Consider the following 23,400-nt stretch of genomic DNA (forward strand, 5'->3'; position numbering starts at 1 on the left):
TGTAAATAAAGTGTTTCTATTTTCTAACAAATGCAACATCCATTTCAAACATCGACATTGACCAGCAAGCTCGTGCCAGAAAAAGATCAAAAGGCCAAAAAAAATAAAATTGTCATTCTTCTCAACCCTTTGGGTGGTGAACGAGTTGGTATTTACCACATGTTCAAGTTCTCAGAACAGGAGGCAGGAAAGTATGACAGTGTTGTCCAAAAGTTTGAAGAGTACTCCACACCGAGAAAAAGTGTTGTGTTCCAAAGATTTAAGTTCTTTTCAAGAGTGTACAACAAGAAGGGCAATCTGTTGACAACTACATCACGCAGCTTAAAACACTGGCGTAGGCATGTGAGTTTGAGGACCAAGAGGAAGGGCTCATTAGGGATCGAGTTGTCGGAGGAATAAGAGACGTTGTCTCCAAAAGCGACTCTTAAGAGAACCCACCTTAACTTTGCAGAAAGCAGCATAGTTTGTGTGTGCCACAGAATTATGCAACAAACAAGTGAAATCGATCAATGATCTGGCGGCATCTGTAGACTACAAAAAGAAAACAAGTGGAAATCTTCAACATTTTCATTGCTGCAAATCAGATAAATGGTTTCTTACTGTATTGTTTTATTTTTATTGTCTAGTTTCAGTTTTTTTACTTTATTTCATCATGTAAATTTAGTTTTGTAGTTTTGGAGGCTCTTTTTTGCTGTTATTGCAGTCTTGAAGTGTTTTTGCACATTTTGGAGCTAAGCCTCACCATGTGGTGATCTCCTGGTTTTGATTTTGTGTGCTTTGTTGAGTGTAGCAACTCTGTTTATTTACTGCTGTTTTTAGAATTAATTCTGTGTTTTTTGCATTTTTATCATTCTGATTTGCCTTTTAGAGTATTCACCAAGTAGAAATGGGTGTTATATGCATTACGAAAGAGGTTAAGAGAGGAATGGGGGACAGGTGGATCTCTTGTGACTTATGTCATATGTTCTGCCTGTATAAGGGAGAGGATGAGTCTGTGTTTGAGGAGGATCATAATTGCACTAAATGTGCTGAACTCTCAGACTTAAGGGTTAGGATGCTAACTTTGGAAGCCCGGCAGGCATTAGATTGTGTGTTGAAAGTCGGGTTAATAGAATTAAACTTAACTTATTATTTGTCAAGATTGGTCGTTGAGTTGTTTCAATACCAACGACTTATGTTATACTTTTTAGAGCCATTTATGTTTATCGCATTAATAAATTATTATTAATATTTATTTTTGTCTTCAGTCATACATATTATTCACAAACTCTAGATTCCTGCTCTGCTAATGATATTAGGTAGGTTCGGTAAGACTTTCACTTTTAATCATACCTTCCCATCCATTAGAAAAGATTTTCTGCAATTGGATTGCCCTTTTTTGCTTTGCACACATGTTTGCTGTTTTCGTTGTACTCCCCTATTTGCATGTTCATTACTGGATGGTAATAAACGATTGACCGACATCTCATCTTCCTGAGAGTTAGGCTAAAAAAAGTTGTCAGAAGTTTAGAGACATTTACTCAAATGAGTTTCCTTTCTTGAAACAATCCAAAGTGTCCGAAAATATGGTGTTTCGTAGGGTTTATACTTCAGTTTGGCGCATGGTGGCCGTGACAATTGTCGGTGGCACATATAGAGAAGTCTCACATTGAAAAACGGAAGGGGAGGGGGGTACAATACAAAAGTTCTTCAGTTTCTTTCAAAAAAAGGAGAAAATTTGGATGTAATCAAAGGAGAGGATCTCTTCACTTTTTTTTATACAGCACAATTTGTCCATAACCATAGCCAACCATACTAAGCAGCTGTTAAGAGAAATGTTTCCAGATTCGAAAACAAAGCAGCAGTTCACTTGCGGCCGTACTAAGTATTCGGTGATTTAAAAAAAAATATGGCTAAGCATTTGGCTGCAATATTATTTTCATTTGCAGAAAAAGAGCCATTTTCCAACAGCACATATGCCATTAATGACTGTGGAGATAAAAAGTTCTATCTCCTTTTTGTGACATATTTTCATGAGCCTTTGGAAAAGTGACAACACAATTTTTATCCCTTCTCGACCATACAAGTAATACAGGTAAAAGAATTTTTTACATTATTAAGGATAATTTAATGCAGAAGGTCTTGACTTTAGAGAATTGCATAATCTTTAGTGCAGATAATGCATATACAGTATAACATCGTCAATTCAGAAAAATGTAATCGAACATTTTGTTTTTTACAATTGTTTCCTTTGCTTCTCAATAGGTGGTGCCACAAGTTGAATAAGAGATTTATTTGAGAATAATTTGAAGAAGAATATATTTGGTTCGTTAGAATCAATCATTTTTGTTGCTACTTTTTTGTTTCCAAAATCCAAAAGGGCGGTTGAAGCAACTTCAAATTTTGATCCATTTTGTTTTTATCCTTAGCTGCTGACTTTTCTACCTTTGATTGAATTGATGTTTTAATCTACAATGAGTCAGAAAAGAGCTTTGAATTCTCTTGTTTTAGGGAAAGAAAAGAGGACAAAGTATTGAACTATATCGATTGTAAACAAGTTCAAATTTCTAAAGAAAATTGACCGTGGGACAGCAGTTAAAAATTAATGCCAAGATTATGGAATCGGAAAATCAATATGATATCTGTATCTCAAGCCAGAAGGACGTAAGTCCAAAAATTGCACTTTTCTGCTTATTTGAGCATTAGATGTAGAAGCCTATTCTGCATCAAGCCATGTGAACATAATTCTTAAAAAATATCCTTTCCAATTTTTTACCAGGTTTAAAAGAGCACGTGTCCCATCCTTTGCATGGGCCGGAAAAATGTTTTTCCTCTCTACTGTAAAATTATCATAATGTGACTTACGTTCCTCTGGCTCTGAGGTACAGATATTATGATATATGATATTATGTATATATGATATTATGAAGCAAAAAGAAGAAATTCTTGTTTTTTTTCCCGACACTGATTCTCTTCTTGAAATAGAAGAAAAAAAACAATGAAAGGTGCAAAGAATCGGGATTTGTATAAAGTAATGACCAATTGGTTTAAGCAAAGGCAATCGGAAAAAGTGCCGCTAACTGGACCCATCATTATGGTTCAGGCAAAGAGATAGCACATGGAAATGGGGCTGACAACTCCTTGTGATTACACAACCAGATGATTGGATAAATTCAAAAAATGTCATGGCATTAGACAAATATGGATCTATGGTGAAAAAATTAATTCAAACTATGAGGCAGCAGAGCTCTTTGTGAATGATCTAATGCAAATGATTCAAGAAAAAAATCTCACTGGAGAATATATATAACGCCAATGAAACCACACTTTTCTGGAGATATGTGCCGAGAAAAACACGACAGGTGTTAAAGAAGTAAATGAAAGAGTCAGTTTGGGCTTGCGCTAATGCAGCTAGAACTCGTAAGTTAAAACTGATGGTAAGTGGAAAGAGGGCTCTTAAAGGAATTAAAACGTTTCCAGTTCTCTACAAAAACAATAAGCTGACCCGGATAACAAATATTTTCTCCAATTGGTACAAGAATCACTTTCTACCACAAGCTCGCAAGCACTTTTCATCGGGGAAACTAACGTTCCACGAAAAAATAATGCTTATCATCGATTATTACACAGCTCATCCTGATGCTGAATCATTAGCTGAAGAAAATGCTGAGGTTATGTTTCTTTCTCCCAACTGCATGTTCCTCATACAGCCTTTAGACAATGGAGTGCTAGAAGCATTCAAGGCTCATTACAAGAACAATTTTTTGCAATGCATATTTGACTCGATAAATAAAAAGAACGTTTGCAAATTTGTAAAGGAATTTACGCTGAAAGATGCACTCCGGTGTGCAGCTAGTGCATGGGATAGCATATCCAATGAAACTTTGAAAAATTCAAAGGCACAAATTAATTCCTTAAACTACAAAGATCTTTCATAAATGGACACGAAGTAATGACTGTTTATAAAATTTGTGAGAAATTCGTTTCCCATAAACCTAAACTGAAGCAATTATCTTTATTTGATATGTTGAAGTATTTGAAAATTTTTGTTCAAAACTGCATTGTACTTGATGATAAATATGTGCATTTTCTATTTTTTTCATAAATATAATTTGTAGACTAATATTTTGTTTATGTAGTGTTGTTAGTTTTATCTTCATCAAAATGGTGGTTCAGATTTTTATACTTATTATTTCAAAATAAAGTAGGTGTTTCTCATTTATTTGTAAGGGCTACATTTTGCATTGTTAAAATATTAAACTTGTTAATTTTGTAACTAATGTTTATCTTTCTGTTATTGTTTTTCTGGAGATATAACAGATGGCGCTACTATTCAAAATCTAAATTTCTTTAAAATATACTTTTAAATGAGTTATTTAAGCTTAAGACTCATATTAGAGATTGCTATTGCTACTATTTTGTTAGAATACTACTTAATCACATTTATTGTATTAGCGCGATCGATAGTTCATAAAATTTCTAGAATTCGGAAAATTCCTGTAAGAAATTATATGCTCTATGCTGTTACATTGTGTAACACTTGACAGGGATCCCAAGATCAATAACTGTGATCTCCATAATTGCGTAATGGGGCTTTCCGGGATTGCCTGCCGCGCAGATGCATGAGAACGCCTGAGTTTATATGGCTATAGACAGTCGTGAAGGCATAACTGGAAAACCCTCCTGACCGACCCTCTTCATGGCATATCTTTTGATCGCTATTCGGGAAAAAGGGCAAATTGACTGCCCATCATGTATATTGTGTCAGTGAGTACAAAAATAAATTTGTATGTGTTCTGAACATGGTCTCTTCAATTCGCTCCCTCTCTATTAGTTGATTTATGGAAAATCTTCATCAATTCCATAATTTGAAATTGCCGTAGTCCTAAAGATTCCAAATTAAAGGTTATTTTACTGAATTATGATAAGAAAAAAAAAAGGTGTTGCATCACTTTTATCAGCAGAAAAGTCTTCTATTGTAATAAGCATGGCCTAGAGAAACCATACAAAATATTATAATATACGCAGCTGAATTTTGTATCTGTAAAGTACAGTCTTTGATTGATCAAAGATTCAGGCTTGTTACGCCCTGTTTATGCAGCTGGATTTAACCCGGCGTCAACCCGGATTCGCGGAATAAGGCCGTTTTATGCATCCAACCCGGCTTCAAGCCGCGTTCAATAAAGGAAGGAATACCCTCCACCTACATTGAAGGATTATTGGCGGATTTTTCCCACAGTGCATTGCGTGGTCACGCGTCTCCTCCTCGTGTGTGTTCATTTTGGTGTTGTTGTGCGTGTTCTTTTTGCGTTGGTGATTTTGTATCGAAACTAATTTCTTCTAATTATGGAAAAATCCAACTGCAGCATTCGATGGGAAGTGCCGAAACGAAAGCGTAAGGGAACGTAAAGGAGAATCCACGATTTGACAAAAACGGCTCTTCCCATCAACCCGGCTGCAATCCCCCTTTTATCCACCTTCCGCTTCAACCCGGGGTGAAGCCAGAATGTGCATAAACAGGACCTTAGAGATAATAGCGTTTAGCCACAGCTGATCACAAAAACACGGGAAAGCACTTCTGCGCATGCCTGAGTTTTGGAGTGCTGTAAGCTGCTTTCAATCGGAGGTCACTTGATATTGTTTACAATTTAAGGTTTCAAGCAAACTATAGTTGAGACTAAAAGCGCAAAATTTTCACTCAGATGTTTATAACGACAACAATTTTGTAAACAAACCGCCTTTCTCAGGACTACAAAATGAAATGCAATTTTTTCTGTGCAGAGGTAAAGATCCTTTGATCAGATAAAGTCTGATAGTAATTTAGAAGATTTCGCTTGTCCTCAGTGTGATGAAACATATTTGCACTATGGAACACTGAAGCAGCACTTTAAAGAATGTGATCCATCAATATTGGAAGGATTGAAGCCTCCTAGCAGAGTAGTTAAAAGGTATAATTTTCAATGTGATGATTTGGAAGAAATTTTAACAGGAAAACTCACTATGACTTTCATATGAGGAAAAATCATTTTACTAACAACACAGTGCATAGGAAAACAGTTGTTTGTCTACTATGTAAAGTTTCTATTGAAAAGAAAGCTTTTTTTTTTGCATTCTCAATTGTTGCATGATATTTTCATGCAACAGAGGAACTACTTCCACTTCATAAGAGGAATTTCACACCTGGAAAGGTGAGATTGAAAAATCAACTAAACCTAGTTTCATAAAGGTTTGCAGGGAAATTACAAACAAGGATGGAACAAGAAAATCCTCTTTAATGTGCCATCGTTCTGGATTCTATAACTAGACGAGTAAAGGTCAGCGCACCTAAAAATTCCAGGCAGCTGCAAAGTAAATGGGTACTACTCAGCTGCTACAGAAATATTTCTTCACCGTGACTATAAAGAATGTAAAGTGAAATTTATTTCAACTCATGTTGGATATACTAATCATTTAGGATATTTAAAATTATCACCAGAAGTTAGACAATTATTAGCTGTCAAGATAGCATCAAAAATTCTGTTCGATACTATTTCAAATGACATAAGAAATTCAATTATTAAAGATAAATTAGATGCATCTTTTGACAAAAAAAGATCTGCATAATATTGAGTGACATTTTAATATTGGTTCAACTGCCGTACATTATAAAGATGATGCAATTAGTGTAGATTCTTGGGCAAATGCTATGCAAAGTCTAAACCGTACCATGTGTTTAGTATTACAAGACTCAAAATACAGAGTTGTGCGACTGCAATAATTTGCTGAAAGATGACTTCATGCTTATTATTATCATGGGTGCAAGTTTGGGGATGTGTTCAAAACGGAAAATATTTTGAGTCCCCCCCCCATACACACATGTGTGCTTAAGGAAAAATTTACGATCATAAATGTTGTAGATTTTGAGTATGGCAGTTTTGGAATCTGTGTTTACTTTGAATTTTTCACTTTTGACTTTTCTAACAATATGAACCTAGTAGTTTTAATTGTAATATTTAAGAGTTTTGATAATGTAGTTCCAAAAAACACCAATAATTGGGGGTCTGGGGGCTCTCCCTGAATTCAAAAACTTCAATTTTTTTAAATTGAAGTCTAAAAAGCGCAATGACAGGCCATTTTGGTAAAGTTCAGGGAAAGGGGAGGTTCAGGGTACCAAAATCACAATATTGGGTGATCTTCAAAAATATTATAGCTGGCTCTCCCCGAAATTGAAGCTTTAAAAACGAAATTGTACTCCCTCTTTCATAACATTTACACGCTTTGTGAATGCATTATCGAAGGGACGGAGTTCAAGAACTCTCCTTAAGCAATATTTCGAAATTGAAGTTCCAAAAACGCAATTTTAGGCGTAAAAGCAATCGGGGCTCCAAGCCATTAGTTTTTCTGCCAATCTTAAACCTTTTTATTGCAGCAATAAAATCGCATTTGACATAAGATTTTCACTTTTGCAACATAAACCAGTTTTGATCGGAAAGTCTCCCCAAGATAGCGCGAACAAACCAGAAAAGATTGAAAGGTGGGGGAAGGGTATGGGCGATTAATGAACTGGCAAATGAGAAAAAAAACGAAAGGACACACACCTCCAAAAGCACGTTGTAAACAAAATAAGCTCATGGCGGAAAATCAAGAGAATGTCCATGTAAATTCGTGGTTATGGAAAGATCCTGCAATTAAAGCATATTTTTCGAACACTCAATTTTTCTTTTTTTTAGTAAAAACTGAAGGAAAGTAATAGAATTTCTTTCCGTCCCGACCTCCGTCTCGGAAATTTTGTCCAAGACGGGAATCCGTCCTGAGACGGAAGGTCTTGCACCCATGATTATTATGAATGAAGCACAGTGTGAAATATTTAAAAAATTTGGCTCAGACTGCATGTGTCGATGAAACACATGGCACAAATAATTATGCTTTTAAATAACCTCATTGCAAGTTTTAAATGATATGAGTCAAGGATTTTCTAGTGCTTTTATGATTTCAAACAGAAGTTTTGCTGCTACTTTAAAAATTTTTTGAGTAAATTAAAGAGAAATGTCGTTCAATGTCACCACATGTCAGACACAGCTGAAGATTTCTACAATGCATGGCTATCCATCATGAACCCAGCAACAATGTGATTATTCTGCTCATGGCCCATTGATAAAGCGTGGAGAACAAATTTTAAAGAAATTAAATCTCAAGTGAAACAAGCAGAGACTTTTGCTTTCGCTTGCGTGCAGGCTTCAACACAAATACGCATATTGAGTGCATGCATAAGTCGCTGAAGTACATATATTTAAAAAGGTACATATATTTAATAAATAGAAATTTAAGGGAAAAAATATCAAAAGGCTGAATAAAGCTATCAGTGCTTTAATAACATTGATCGGTAATAATTTTGCACAACGGCAAATTGACAAGTAAAATTAGGGATGTGCGTAGGGATTGCAATACGGGTATACCGGTATACTGCGTAACCGGTATTTTGAGCTATTTTGCAATTTCGTTGGTTGGTTGGTTGGTTTGATTTTTATGGCGCAAGAGCCCTTGAGGGCTATACTGCGCCAAACGATATTTTATTATATGCTATTTATTTTTCTTTAAAGAATAAGGTAAATAAAAGCATATTTTGAAGAAGAAAGCATAAAACTTCAAGTGCTAGTGTTAAAAAGTGCAGCCGATAAAAACATTTAAACAATTTGAAGATAAAGACAAAATGGGCAAAATAATATCTTGAAAAACAAAGGAAGGACGAAATCACATAATTTCGAGACAACCACTAAATTAAAAAGGAGAATCCAATCTCCTGGAGGAAGCAGTATAAATTGCGATGGGGCGGCTCCCCCAGCAACTCCTTCAAAGATGGGTTAAAATTATTAAAATATTTATAACGAATTAGATTAAAATTTGGGCAGTTGCATAAAATGTGCAACACTGTCTGATTTACATCACATGTAATGCATGTTGGAGCTGGTTCATGACATAAGAGATATCTATGAGTAAATCTGGTATGTCCAATGCGAAGTCGAGCTAATAAGACTTGTTCTCTCCTGGTGATATTTAATGATTTAAAACCTCTAGTGGAGGGCTGGATCGAATGCAATTTATTTTGGATTTCTGAATTCCACGTCCCCTGCCAATACGTGTTGAGGCTTACAACGACGGCGTTTTTGATGTCATCGAAAGGGGCACTATTATCGACCAGGATACTTGCAGCTCTGGCAGCTGAGTCGGCTGCCTCATTGCCTGCAATGCCTACATGACCAGGGATCCAACAAAAAAGAACACGAAAATTATTTTGCATAAGGTTTTTGTATAAAAGATATGACTGGATGACTATAGGATGGCTGTTATTATTGCAATGAGTGATGGCTTCCACTGAACTCTTTGAGTCAGTGAATATCACCCACTTTCTATGAACAGATTGGGCTATTGATTCTAGAGATGAAAATATAGCTTTTATTTCTGCAGTAAATACAGAGCAAGATGTGTTTAATTTTTCTGCCGTAACTTGATCATTAATTATTGTGGAAAAGCCGACGTGATCGTTTGCTTTTGATCCGTCAGTGAAAATGTGTTTATAACCAGAATACTTGCTTTTTATCTCATGAAACACTTGTTGATAAACTGTATTAGCGGTAGTTTGTTTTGGGAATTTTGAGAAATCATTGATTATAGAAGGTATGAGTTCGCACCATGGTTCAATTAGTTTTGTTGTGTTAACGGTTTTGAAATCCGATAGCTGCAGGTCTGAGAGTACCCGACGCATTCGGATCCCAAATGTTGGGGTCATCGAAGGCCGGTGTAGAAATAAAGCAACATTAGATGGATTGAAAATGTGGAGATGTAGTGGGTGATTGGTGCAGGGTTTTGTTTTGAAGTAAAAATTTAAAGAAAGTTTGAGGCGTCTATTGTTTAGAGATTGTTCGTGTGCAAGGATATGAAGACTGTTGATAGGCGAAGTTCGAAACGCTCCTGTGCAGATGCGCAGTGCCTGATTATGTATTGGATCCAAACTTTTCAGATAGGTTTTTGCAGCAGAGCCATAAATTTGACATCCATAATCAAGTTTTGAGCGTATCAGAGCCCTGTATATTCTTAACAGAGACTCTGTATCAGCACCCCAAGAAGTGTTCGCTAAGACTTTAAGGATATTTAATTTTAATGAACATTTCTTTTTTAACTCTTGTATATGCGGTATAAATTTTAGTTTATTATCAAGGGTGAGACCAAGGAATTTTCCTTGATCTTTTACAGCTATTGGTTGATTATTGAGGAGGAGATTTGGGTCAGGGTGAAGGCCTCTTTTTCGGCAGAAGTGGATACAGAATGTTTTTTGAGCAGAGAAAGTGAAGCCATTTTCTTCCGCCCATTGGGTTACTTTATTGATTGCAATTTGAAGTTGTCTTTCAACGATACTCATGCTCGTTGATGAGAAAGAAATTTGAAAATCATCCACGAACATGGTACCTTTTACAGCGGGAGGCAATTGGCCAATCAAGCTATTGATTGCTATAATGAATAGAGTTACGCTTAGTACACTTCCCTGGGGTACTCCTTCTTCTTGAATGAAGGTATCCGACAGAACAGACTTGACGCGTACACGAAAAGAGCGATGTTTCAGAAAATTGGAGAGAAAGATGGGTAAATTACCTCGCAACCCATACTCATGAAGGGTTTTGAGGATCCCATACCTCCAGGTACGGTCGTATGCTTTTTCAATATCGAAAAATACGCTCACAAGATGTTTTCGTTTAACAAATGCTTCTCTTACTGATGTTTCGAGAAGCATTAGATTGTCGATTGTGCATCTGCAACGCCTAAACCCACTTTGATATGAGGATATGAGATGGTGTGACTCCAGAATGTGCATCAGTCTGGCGTTTACCATCCGTTCCATGACTTTACATAGGCAGCTAGTGAGAGCTATAGGTCTATAGCTCTCAGGTTTATCAGATTGTTTGTTTGGTTTAAGTATAGGGATAACTATTGCTTGACTCCAGGATTTTGGGAATCTATGTTCAGAATAAATTCTGTTAAGAAGCTGCAGAATATTTTCTAATGAAGACCTGCTTAGATTTTTTAACATGCTATTGTGAATTTGATCTGGACCAGGTGATGAGTTTCTTGATTTTTGTAAGGCAGTATTTAATTCATGAAGGGTGAATTTTGTGTTGTATGAATTAAAAATGTTTGAATTAAAATCTAGAACTTTTTGTTCTTTGCGTGATTTGATGGTTAAAAATTTTGAGCAATAGTTATTTGCACTAGAGACTTCTGCCAGATAAGTCCCCATGCAGTCAGCCACCTCTTTGTAATCGGATAAAATACGACCATTATTCTCCAGAATGGGTAGACAAGATGTATTGTAGTTGCCAACGATTTTTTTTATTTTACCCCATACGGTCTTTGATGGGGTGGACGTCGTGATTGTGCTGACATAGGTCTGCCACGAGTCCCGCTGGCTCTTCCGTCGAATCCTTCGAGCTTCAGCACGAGCTCGTTTAAGTGCCACGAGATTTTGTGTGGTTGGATAACGACGAAACGTGCTCCATGCCTTTTTTTGTTTCTTATGGGCCTCCTGACAATCATGGTTCCACCAAGGCTTAGGAAACTTGATCCTGCCTTTAGTGGTTTTTGGTATAGCAGCGTTAGCTGCGTTTAAGATGATGTCTGTTACTCGCTTTACCGCTACATCGATATCAATATCAGTCACGTCTTCTGATTTAATTTCTGCCAACTGGGTAAATGCTGTCCAATCAGCTCGATCAATGCGAAGTCGAGCTTGGTGATGCTGCTGAAAGCTGCAGCGTCCAGTATAAGTTATTTTGATTGGAAAGTGGCCACTGGTGTAGAGACCACCCTGCACCTGGAAATCCCAAAGTGGCAGAAAGGAAGGTGAGGATATTACAAGATCGATGGCATGGTAGGTTTGTGTAGGAAGGTGGAAATAGGTATTTTCACCGTCGTTAAGAACACATAGATCATTGTCTTCAATCAAGTTTTCAATAATTAAACCTCTGCTGTTGGAGGCTGGGCTTCCCCAGAGAGGATTATGGCCATTAAAATCCCCCAAGAGGACAAATGGGGGAGGAAGTTGATCTACAAGTGTTTGCAATTCCACGCCTCTCAAATCGTAAGAAGGTGGAATATATATAGAACAGATTGTAAACAGCGAGTGAAGGTGAACGCGCGCAGCTACTGCTTGCAGGGATGTGTTGATATTGAGCTGGCTGGATGCATAATCATTAGCGATTAGCAATGCCACTCCTCCACAACGACGGTCACCTGACAAGCAGTCCTTGCGGTATATGTCAAAACCTTTCAACCTCGGTCTATCAGCAGGGGACAGAAATGTTTCTTGCAGACAAAATATGGCCGGTTGGTGGTATTCGACAAGATCTTTTATGTCAGTGACATTATGCGAGTAACTCTGACAATTCCAAGAGAGAATGCTCAGGGCCATGGAGAAAAAAGGAAGGAGAAACGGCCACAAAGAGAGGGAGTAGCTCATGAGGGAGGATGGTCCGTCCACCCTTCATCGTCGGATGGCGGAAGATCTTCAAAGTCAACATCCTCGTCCTCCTCCTGGGGAGGAGGTTGTTGGAGTGTTTCTATGTGTGATTTGGACAATTTTACTTTCTTGCTAGAAAGCAAAAAGTCCTCCTTTCTAAAGTTATAAAATTTTGGGGGCCTCTGTTTAGAGGCTACCCCGATTTTTGTGCGCGTTTGTAAAAGTTTCTTTTTTTCAATTAGTTTTTTCGAGTTCTGACTGGATGGTTTGTTTTGATTAACAATAACAGATACATTATCTGTTTTTTTTATTTGCTGTTGATTTTGAATAGTTTTCTGAAAAGATTTGGGGCTATTATTTTGTTTATTTGATTTGGTTGTGTTTACAGTTATAGCATTAGGTGAGTTCGGTATTTTATTGCTGTTTACTTTGTTTACTGGAGGTTCAGTTTGTGTGCTTATGGAGTTGAATACTTTTTTTACAGCAGCAGAATATGAAAGTCCAGTTGTAGGTGTACGAGATTGGACAATTTTTCTCGCGTCTGGATATGATATTTTTTGAATGGTTTTGATGACCTGTACTTCTTTTTCGGTTAGCCATTTAGGGCACTTTCTAGAGTATGATGGGTGGTCTCCTTTGCAGTTGACGCATTTAAATTCCTTTGAGCATTCATTGCTGTCGTGGCCGGGCTCAGCACATCTGGCACAGGTTCCTGTACCACGGCATGACAGCTTGGAATGTCCAAAACGCTGGCAATTAAAACATCGTAGTGGATTTGGGATGTAAGGTCTAACTGGACAAGAGAGATAACCAGCTTTGACACGTGAAGGGAGGATAGGCGTATTAAAAGTCAGAATGATGTGCTTCGTATTCTGCATTTCGCCGTTGCGTTTGATAGTTATCCTCTTCACGCCACTTACGTGTTGATCTTGCATTTCCTCTAGAATTTCCTTCTCTGATGTAAATAGAAGGTCCGGCTCCGAAATGATTCCCCGAGAAAAGTTTAATGTTGAGTGTGCTGAAACTGTACAAAGGTATGGGCCTAGTTGTTTGATTGCAAGAATAGGATGAACTTGTTTAGGATGCTTTATTTCGACTAATAATTCGCCTGTACGTAATTTTTTAACCGATTGGAACTCACCGATGAGATTTATTAAAGCTTTATTAATTAAGAATGGGGAGACAGCAGTGAATGTTAGGTTTTCATTTCTTTTGATTATAAAAAATTTTGCAGAGCTGAACGAGTCTTTCTGACGCTCCCCACAAGGGGGAGAAGTGTTCTTTGAGTTTTCATCCATAAACGAACCAGAGAACTAGGGGGAAAAGATTGGGTCTAGCCCCTGTGTAGCCCCCCACACAGAGGTAAGGCTGCGTACGACAGGGTTCGCCTGCTATCCCTGAAGTCTCCCGTTTGAGGCACCGACTACCCCCGCAGGGTTCATACACTTTTGGTTAAAAAAAGTTCCCTGACTTTTCCAGGTTTTCCAGGTTGTTTTTTAGAAAATTCCAGGTTACTCGCTTCATTAAAAATTTAAGTTTAAATAGTAATATTTTCAAAATAATTAAAATTGTTTAAAGTAGCAATGCAGAAGAACTGAAACTTCTCCCCTTAGATTTAAAAAAAAAAAAAAAACTTAGATTTTTTTTCCTTTGTTTTCTCTGTCAAAATTTTAAGTTTTTTTTTAAGCATTTTGTTCAAAATTGTTTTAATTTGTTTACTATTTGTTGAAAACAGAGTACTTTCAACTTATTTTAGGGTTTTTTTGATGTCACGCGTAATATTATAGCGTTTTGCTGTAGTCCTGCAGCAACCTTTTAGCATCCGCTTTTGGTTTACAATACTTTTTATTTTCTTATAAGTAGGCTACACAAAACATATTGAGCAAAATGCAAAGCTAAATTTTAGTATAAATATGGTTAACTTGTTGCATCAATTGGCATACCATGTAATGCATAGTAACAAAAATCAACATCCGCCGATCATAGGCCAATGCCAATAATCTTTTTTTTTTTCACATATTAAAGGACGCTTACATTAAAATTTCAAATTTTCTTTTCCAGAAAGTATTAGTTAATTTTCAAAAATTCACAACTTTTTGCACATTTTAATGTTATTTTCAATGTTACTCATTGATATAAACATCCAATTCTGTTTCTGGAAGTTTAAGTCTATTTCCATTGTGCAAACGATCAAATATGGCGACAAAGTGAAAAATTTAAAATAATATGTAGATTTTCGGATTTGTAGTATAAAAGTAGTAATAAATAATTAATAATCCTTAAAAGGATACAATAAAAGCAAAATAGTCAGTATTTAGCACATAAGAGTCTAAATCAATAAAAACAAAAAAATGTTATAAAGATCAAATTTTGCATTTTTCCAGAAAATAATTACAAATTATCCGGAAAAAAAGGCACAATTTGTGTTGTTTTCAATAGTTTGCATTGCAATTAACATCCAATGCCGTTTTCGGGAACTTAGGCACTTAAAAAGTCTTGTGTACTTCCATCTTGGGAATGACCAAATATGGCGGCTATGCCCAAAAATAAGAAATAACTTTTTTAATTTGTCGCATGAAGACAATTAAAAAATAATTAATCTTCATGAAACTACAATTCATTGAAAAGTTTTTATCACATTTGCGTCCGAGGCAGTGAGGATAAGATTAAGTTTTAAGAACAAAATTTTTTATTTCTCAAGAAAATTATTTTAAATAACAATAGAAAAACAATTTGTAGACCATTTTTTGTTATTTTCATCAGTTTTCAATTAAAGAAAACATCCAATTCTGCTTTGTTTTTAGAAACTTAGGCATTTTAGGATCGTATCTACATCTATCTTGTGAATGACCAAAGATGGCGACTGCGTTTCACACGTACCTGAAATGATTTTCCGATCAAAAAAAAAAACTATTTTCCCCGATCGATCTTCCCATCTACAGGTTGTGCTTCCGAAGCAGTAAATTGTCTTCTCTCCTTTTGAGTTTGTACATAATTGCTGTTCACCTGATTTTTTTTTCCCTTGGGAACTACTGAGAGCCAAAAATGGCGGCTGCTGAAGATTTTTTGGGTCGCCACTTTTTTCATTGCTTTAAAATTGTTACAATTTTTTTTTTAAATACATCGATAAAAATGAAGATTAGATCTCATAAAACCAAATTCCCTGGGAAAAAATTGGCAAAAGAAAAATTTTGGGGACACATTTGGAAAATTCCCTGACATTTTTGACTATGTCATTTTCCATGATAATTCCAAGTTTTCCCGGAGCGTACGAACCCTGAACCGAATAGAATGTAGTGGCAACCCATCTAAAACTTTAGGCAGTAGAAAGAAATGCGTTCCCCTCACTGACTCCATGTAAGAAAATCTTCGATCTTTTGGCGCATTTTTCGTTGTGAAAAAAAAAAAAAAAAAAAACGTTCATTTCTCGATCGCAGTTTTTAAGTGCAAACGTCGGTTTAGATAAAAATTTACAATTTTTTTCGTGAAATCACAATAAAAACGAAGACTAGATCTCATGGTAATCCTTGGGGAAAAAAATGGAAAAAAAATTTTTGGAGGACAAAATTTGAAAACTCCCTGACTTTTCCCTGACATTTTTGACAGTGTCATTTTCCCTGACAATTCCCGGTTTTCCCGGAATTCCCGGAGCGTACGAACCCTGCCCCCGGTACCACGCAGCCATCGGCACGGTTGACACGCCTTGGCTTAGGGGTTTTCGTCCGCATTTGGTAAGTGTGATGAGGGAAGGAAGGGAGAAAAATCCCCTCCCGCCGATATTCTGTTTGAGCAACTGGGGGTTCACGACTCCTCCCAAGAGCTCGCCCCGAACTCACCACACCGCAAGCCCCCCCACCACGACAAGGTAAACGGACACGGGGGGGTTTGCAATTTCGTAATACCGGTATTTGCTGAAGTAAAATACTGGTATTTTCGGTTTTAGCTGAAAGTTCTGAATAGTTTCCTTTTAAAGAGTTTTCAATTCAACTTATTAGATATTTACTGTTATTTTAAATTTGTGTTTCTTTTTCGATGAGGCAGTACCAAAATCAATCGAGTGATGTAAACATTTAGCTTGAAAAGTACGAATTAATAGAATGTTAATAAATATAAAATACAAAATGATGTTTCCATTACTAGGTGATGTGATGAATCGCATTTTCGTGCTTTTATGCGCACCATGTGTTCATTTCTTCCACTGTATTGATCATCTGCTTGTCCTTTTGTAAATGTTAATTTTAAAAGTAATTACAAATGTTAATAATTTATTCCAACCATCAATTGCAGCAATACTTTATGATATATTTTTATAACATTCGTATCTACTGTACACTGTACTGAATTTCGAGAGAGAATTTTTTTTTTTTGCTAATATAACAAATGGCAATTTATTGTTCCCGGTATTCGTGTGCTGTCTTGTCCCGCTATTCAACTGCATACTTGGCAATATAATATTTAGCAAAGAATACAACTACCTTGAAAATTTGCATAGAGAAAAGACATAGTAACCTGGAAAATAGTTTTAGATATTAATATAATGTGGTTATATTAATATCTAAACCTTTGAACGAAAAAAAGAACTATCAAAATCGGTTCATCTGTTTAGGAGCTACGATGCCATAAATAGACACATGGATACACATTTTTAAAACTTATTACTTCTTCCTTTTTCTGACGGGGGGAAAATTGGCTTCAGAAATCATACCTTATAATTTAAATAGGGAATAAAACCTAATCTAAACGGAATTTAGAGTCTTTTATTCAAATATTTAAGAATTTTCAAAATAGAAAAGATACGTCAAAAAAAGTAACGAATACAGATATACAGATCTTTATTTCCCCACGGATATCCGCAGATACGGATATCAGGAACATCACTAATATAGATTAATCCATATATAATAAAAAATTCTTTGTATTATGTATTCATATTAGTTTTTTTCTAGTCTATTTAGTGATCAGAACAGGCTACGAAGCTTAAGAATTTGACAGTGAGCAGTTATATATTTAGGAAAAAATATTTTCTCAGTGAAGCAAGTACTGTACAATTGAAATTGACAAAGTATAGGTTACAAACCATTCAATGTATTTGTCATTTAGGTATATGTTTCATATTGAAGAATTTTTGTTTAAAATGTTATGCTTCTCCTGCATTATTTACTCGTGTTCATATGTGCTCCAAGTCTGTTCACATGTAGTATACCCCTCTATAGGGGCATATAAACAACTGAAGACAATTTTTTTCAAAATACCATAAAGTATAGAAATAATTTTAAAAAAAAAAATCCATGACACGAAGAAAGGTTTATTCAATCACATAGACACTTTTGCATTTAGAAATTGATAGCGTTTTTTCAAAAATAAAAGAATTGAAAAAAATTGTTCTCATGTGCCCCCTTTTCCCCTACATCAAAAAGTAAATGAATGCCATTTTATGAACTTGCACGACCCCCACCATCAAACACTTGATATCAGAGAACTTTCGAAGCAAGAATATGCAAACTATGCCTATTTCTTTAACAACATTACATACACAAGATATAATTAAAAAAGAAAGTGGTCTGAAAAAGTGGATGCCAAAGTAAAAGTTCGACTAAGACATGAAGCCGAATGCCGAAAAGAAATGTAGAAATGACTTAATGTATAGTTCCAGAAATACACATTCCCCTAATTTAAAAAGACTTGCTGTGAACTTCATCCAACAAGTAAAGTTCAACATCTGGGTCTAGCCAAGTTGCTGATGAGAAGGCCAGAACAACCAGTGATCAACCCTTCAAATGACTTTACTATGCCGAAACCTGTAACTAAAGCAGTTCACTCATCAAAATCAAAATGTTCCTCTACTGTAAGCACAGAGAAGTTTATTTTGCTTCATTCATTATGATAGATTAAACCTAGGAGGAGATATAGATCTCTGATTAACTGAGAGACTTTGCTTAAACATTAAACTTCTTAAATGAGGGATTTTGTTTTCAAAAATTGCACCTCTGAATTGAGGGATTTTGTTTTTAAAACTTGCACTTCTGAAATCAGGGATTCTGTTTTAAAAAACTACCCCCAGAAATGAAGGATTTTGTTTTAAAAAATTGCACCTCAGAAATGAGGGATTTTGTTTTAAAAAATAGCACTACAGAAATGAGGGATTTTGTTTGTAAAAATTGCACTTTTGTATTGAGGGATTTTTTTTAAAAATTGCACTTTGTAAATGAGGGATTTTATTTACAAAAATTGCACCTCTGAAATAAAGGATTTTGTTTTTAAAAATTGCACCTTTAAAATGAGGGATTTTGTTGATAAAAAATTGCACCTCTGAAATAAGGAATTTTGTTTTAAAAAATTGCACCTTTGAAATGAGGGATTTTGTTTTTAAAAGCTGCACCTCTGAAATGAGGAATTTTCTTTTTAAAAGTCGCACCTCTGAAATGAAAAATTTTGTTTTCAAAAATTGCACCTCTGAAATGAGGGATTTTGTTTGTAAAAATTGCACTCTGTATTGAGGGATTTTTTAAAAAATGCACTTTGTAAATGAGGGATTTTGTTTACAAAAATTGCACCTTTGAAATGAAAGATTTTGTTTTTAAAAATTGCACCTCTGAAATGAGGGATTTTGTTGACATAAAATTGCATCTCTGAAATAAAGGATTTTGTTTTTAAAAGTTGCACCTCTGAAATAAGGGATTTTGTTTTCAAAAATTGCACCTCTGAAATGAGGGATTTTGCTTTTAACAAAAAAAAAATCATTTTTTCCGATATTGTAAACGAAATTGTGTTCCAAGATTTGATCAAAAATGAATAAATATTTTCGATTAAAGTGTTTCTTGTTTTGGTCATTTTTCGTTTCATTTTGTTCAATGGATTTTACTAACAGCGCCATTTTCACATGTATCTCTTAATTAGTCATGTTCCGGATTGTTAAAAAAGTAGATCTGAGGATATGGATACGAATCCAGATCATTGGTGTCAAGATCTGCACATATGGATCTCACTTTTTTTTTTATCCAATTCAATTATCTAAGTAAAAAAACTGTTACTGAAGGTATTCCCGTCAGGCTAATGGCACTGTTTCTTCAAAAAATCTCAACTGCGGCGAAAATGTAATCAAGACTATGATTTACTCTTTAAAGAAATCTCTGTTATCATTGAGGAAGAGTTGGTAGGAATGGGACAGCGCTGCAATGATGTTTAAATAAAATGTAGAATTATTTCTAGCTTGCTCGGTAGATGTAGGATACAGAAGCATGAGTCTAAACCTACTACTGGATAGGCTAGAAATATTTTTCGGCATTTTATTTCAGCATAAATGCCGCACTGACCCATTCCACCCAACTTGCCCTTACCAACGAAATAACCAAGTCGGGAACACTTTTACAAACAGTAAATAGGGATTCAAGTCTTTTTTTTTTTTCTTTTTGAAGAATGCTCACAAAAAAACCAAAATGAAGAACAACACAAACACCAACTCAATAACAAGAACTAATATTAAATTAAAATTAAAAAATAAAAAATGTCCGAGAGGCCTCATATTAAGATAAATTTTGTGGGTCAGGACACTTTGTTAACAAATATTAACTGGCAGCAGATAGAAACTTTAAATCATTGAGCTTTTTTCCTTATCTTCTAACTGAACTATGAAATTGCTACCAATCACGCCTATAAAGGCTTTTGCATTTATAATTGCATTTAAAATTTACTTAAAGATATAGCTCCTACTGCATATAACTTGGAAGTTCCAAAAAAATATTCAAAGCAGAAAAATTCATTCTGTCAATTGGTGCCAATATTTTGAACGTTTGGGTAAGTTTTCACTATCATAATTGTGAAAATTGTTAAGTCGGAATTTTAAATAATATTTCCAATAATTAAAGATCTACAAAAACGAGGCCAAGTTAAGAACACTTTCAATCAAGTCACCTTTCGAACAAAAAAAGAACTACCACAATCTGTTCGTCTGTTTAGGAGTTACAATGCCACAAATAGACACACAGATACACTTTTAAAACTTATTACTCTTTTCTTTTTGCGACAGGGGATACAAATTGGCCTCGAAAATGAGAGCTTGCCAATTAAATAGGGAAAAAACCTATTTAACAGTGTTTTATTCAAATATTTAAGAATAGAAAAGATCCATCTAAAAAGTAACAGATACAGATCTTTATTTTTCCTCGGATATCCGTGGATACGGATATGCGGCGCATCACTAAACACTTACAAATGCTCCTCACTAAATGAATCTTCCATCTTAAAAAAAATTCCTTGCTGCTTACAAACTCATGAACTTACCCCGATCTAAGTCAATACATTTACCTTACCTTTATGCAATTCCGAAATTCCACAAATTCTTTTCATTTTATCTGTTCTGCCACCAACATCATTGGGGAATGTCTCAGTGTTAAACTTGAATTTTATCTTAAAAAGATTTTAAACCCACTTAAACTCTGTCAAGAGAAATGGTATTGGATAGTCAATAACAGCAATGAAGTGATCAAATTACTTAATATACTCGACATCTTTCATCTGGAAATATTTGATTTTGAAAATCTGTTAACCAACATTCCACTCAATAAACTGTTATTCACAGTTACTGAACTTTTCAAAACAGTCAATGCTTCACTTAATATTATTGAGGAATTTTTTCTCAAACTTTTTAAATTTTGCATATTTAACATTTTTTTTTTTTCAAAAATGGCAATTCATGCTTTCAACAAATTAATGGTACTGCAATGGGTGCTAATTTTAGTTCTACTCTAGCAAACCTTTTTATATTATTTTATGAAAGAAAATTTACGACTGATACTACCTCTTTTTGTTGCAGATATATCAATGATTTATTATGTATCAATTACTCCAATTTTTCTGAACTCGGCAAAAAAAATGTATCATAACTCCCTTACATTAAAAAATACTAGTTATAATTGTAAAGTTCTTAATTTTCCTGACATTAAAATTAATATTGACTACAACTGTAAAACAAGAATTTATGATAAAAGATGCAAATTTCAATTCAAAGTTAACTGTCTGCAAAATTTTTCTTCTTGCTTCAGTAAAAATTTTTTTATTCTCATCATTTTTTCGCAAGCCATGTCGACCCTGTACGATTTGTGGAGCTGCTTTAAGGGATGATCTTTTTATTTATTTTGAATGGTTTTGTTTTATTTTTATCGACTGGCACAAATACTGACATGATTATCACAGATTTTAGTTTGCACCCGGACACATAAGTAAGCCTTTTGACTTTTTGCTGGCAGTATGGAGGAGGGTTATTATTGATAGCCTACAGCTTCTAATAACCGAGATTTACCCCAGTGTATAGATTTAAGTCTAAGCTCCAGAAATCTGCATTCATTTTTCACATGCGGTGCCTTTAGCCCAATGTATTACAGAATGTCAGCTTTTTCGGAAGTGGACACCCTACATTTAGTTTTAGCATAATTTTTTTGGTCCTTTGACCATAAGATGAAGCTTCCACTGCTGAGGAAATCTGGCTTCATCTAAGTCGTTTATCTGTTTTGTTACCTTGTCTGCTTGTTGTTTTATGGATGTTTTTATACATACAGTCGAACCTGTCTACTTCAAATTTTATGGGAGAGAAGAAAAATTCGAGATATGGAGGTTTCGAGATACAGAGGTTTTGAAAAAAGTTCTAAAAATAAGTAATTGAAGCAATGACTCGAAAGTAAAACTTTGGAAGTAATTTTACTAATCAACAATGTCTTCTTTTTCTCAATTTCCGAATGGATATAATTGCTGGAAAACTTGCTTCTTGTACATAAAGTTTACATAACTCTGGAGGATTATGTGACTGCTAATATTAAGAAAAATGCTTTATGTCTCCAAATCCCAGTTAATAAAGATCGTTGGGGATCGAATTCAAGAAAGACACTTTAGTCGAAATTCAAGATACACAGGTTTTCAGAAAATTTCATTCGAGACAAACATGGGGGGAAACATTGAATTAATTTTTTATGTGCAGGGAAAATGAAAAACTTCAACATAGAGAGGTTTTTGAGATCGGCAGGTTCGAGATGAACAGGTTTGACTGTATATATTTATTTATTTAAGCCAAAGAAGGAACACGCCAGTCTCAAGAATCGGAATGTCTTTAAAACAACTTTGCAGAAATGAGCAAAATTTCGGACACATATAAACACTGGCAGGCTTCAATTTTCACGACTTCAGATTAATACCAAACATAAGTCGCTTACCTCAACTGTATCAAGATACTGAAGCATGAAGTGCCACACTTGGGAAGCTGTAGTCATCAAAAGGAACTGGAAACCTTCAGTTGTTATAGTGTTAGAATTATTTTCTCTGAAAGGAATGAATGATAAAGAAATTAGATATTGAACTATCATTTCACTAAAACACAATAGAATTGCTTAACTAAATGAGAACCAAATTACTTCATCTGAACTTATGTCTTTAGTTATCATAAAAATATATGAATACAGTTCAACCTCGATATCTCTTGGGAACAGAAAAAAAATAGGATATTGAGTTTTTGAGTTATTAAGGTTTTGAAATAGTTACACTAGTAACTCACAATTACACACATTTGTTATACATATTAATATATGTGCTATGCTGATATGCAATCATTTTGTATACATAGTTAGCATTTAGAAAATTCATCAATAACTAACAAAAAAAGTTGTACTAGCAAGCATTAGTGCTGTCAAGAGAAATAAGAGAATGTAATATTTTTACACATATTCAATTACTAACAATATGGTTATTTATATATGACACTCAAAGCCTTTTTAGGCTATCACAAAATAATAATAATAATAATAATTAATAAATAAATAACACTCAAAGACAGTTTTCTTTTCAATTAAAAGAAAAGTATCGCAGAACAAAATTTTTTGCTGCTACGAAAAGATAAATACAGTGGAATCTGCTCAATAGGACCAGCCGCTTATTTCGACCAAATCTTA

General features: G+C 35.0%; 1 protein-coding gene across 1 annotated transcript in view; it reads right to left on the bottom strand.

Moving 5' to 3' along the window:
- LOC129230106 (general transcription factor IIH subunit 4-like) overlaps window positions 1–23,400 on the bottom strand; it is a 98,168-nt gene that overhangs the window by 40,500 nt on the left and 34,268 nt on the right. Inside the window, exon 7 of the mRNA XM_054864507.1 lies at window positions 22,669–22,774. Within this exon, the coding sequence (XP_054720482.1) occupies window positions 22,669–22,774 (106 nt within the window). The remainder of the gene's footprint in view (window positions 1–22,668; window positions 22,775–23,400) is intronic.

Source organism: Uloborus diversus, chromosome 9, assembly GCF_026930045.1.
Source record: "Uloborus diversus isolate 005 chromosome 9, Udiv.v.3.1, whole genome shotgun sequence".
Classification (NCBI taxonomy): domain Eukaryota; kingdom Metazoa; phylum Arthropoda; class Arachnida; order Araneae; family Uloboridae; genus Uloborus; species Uloborus diversus.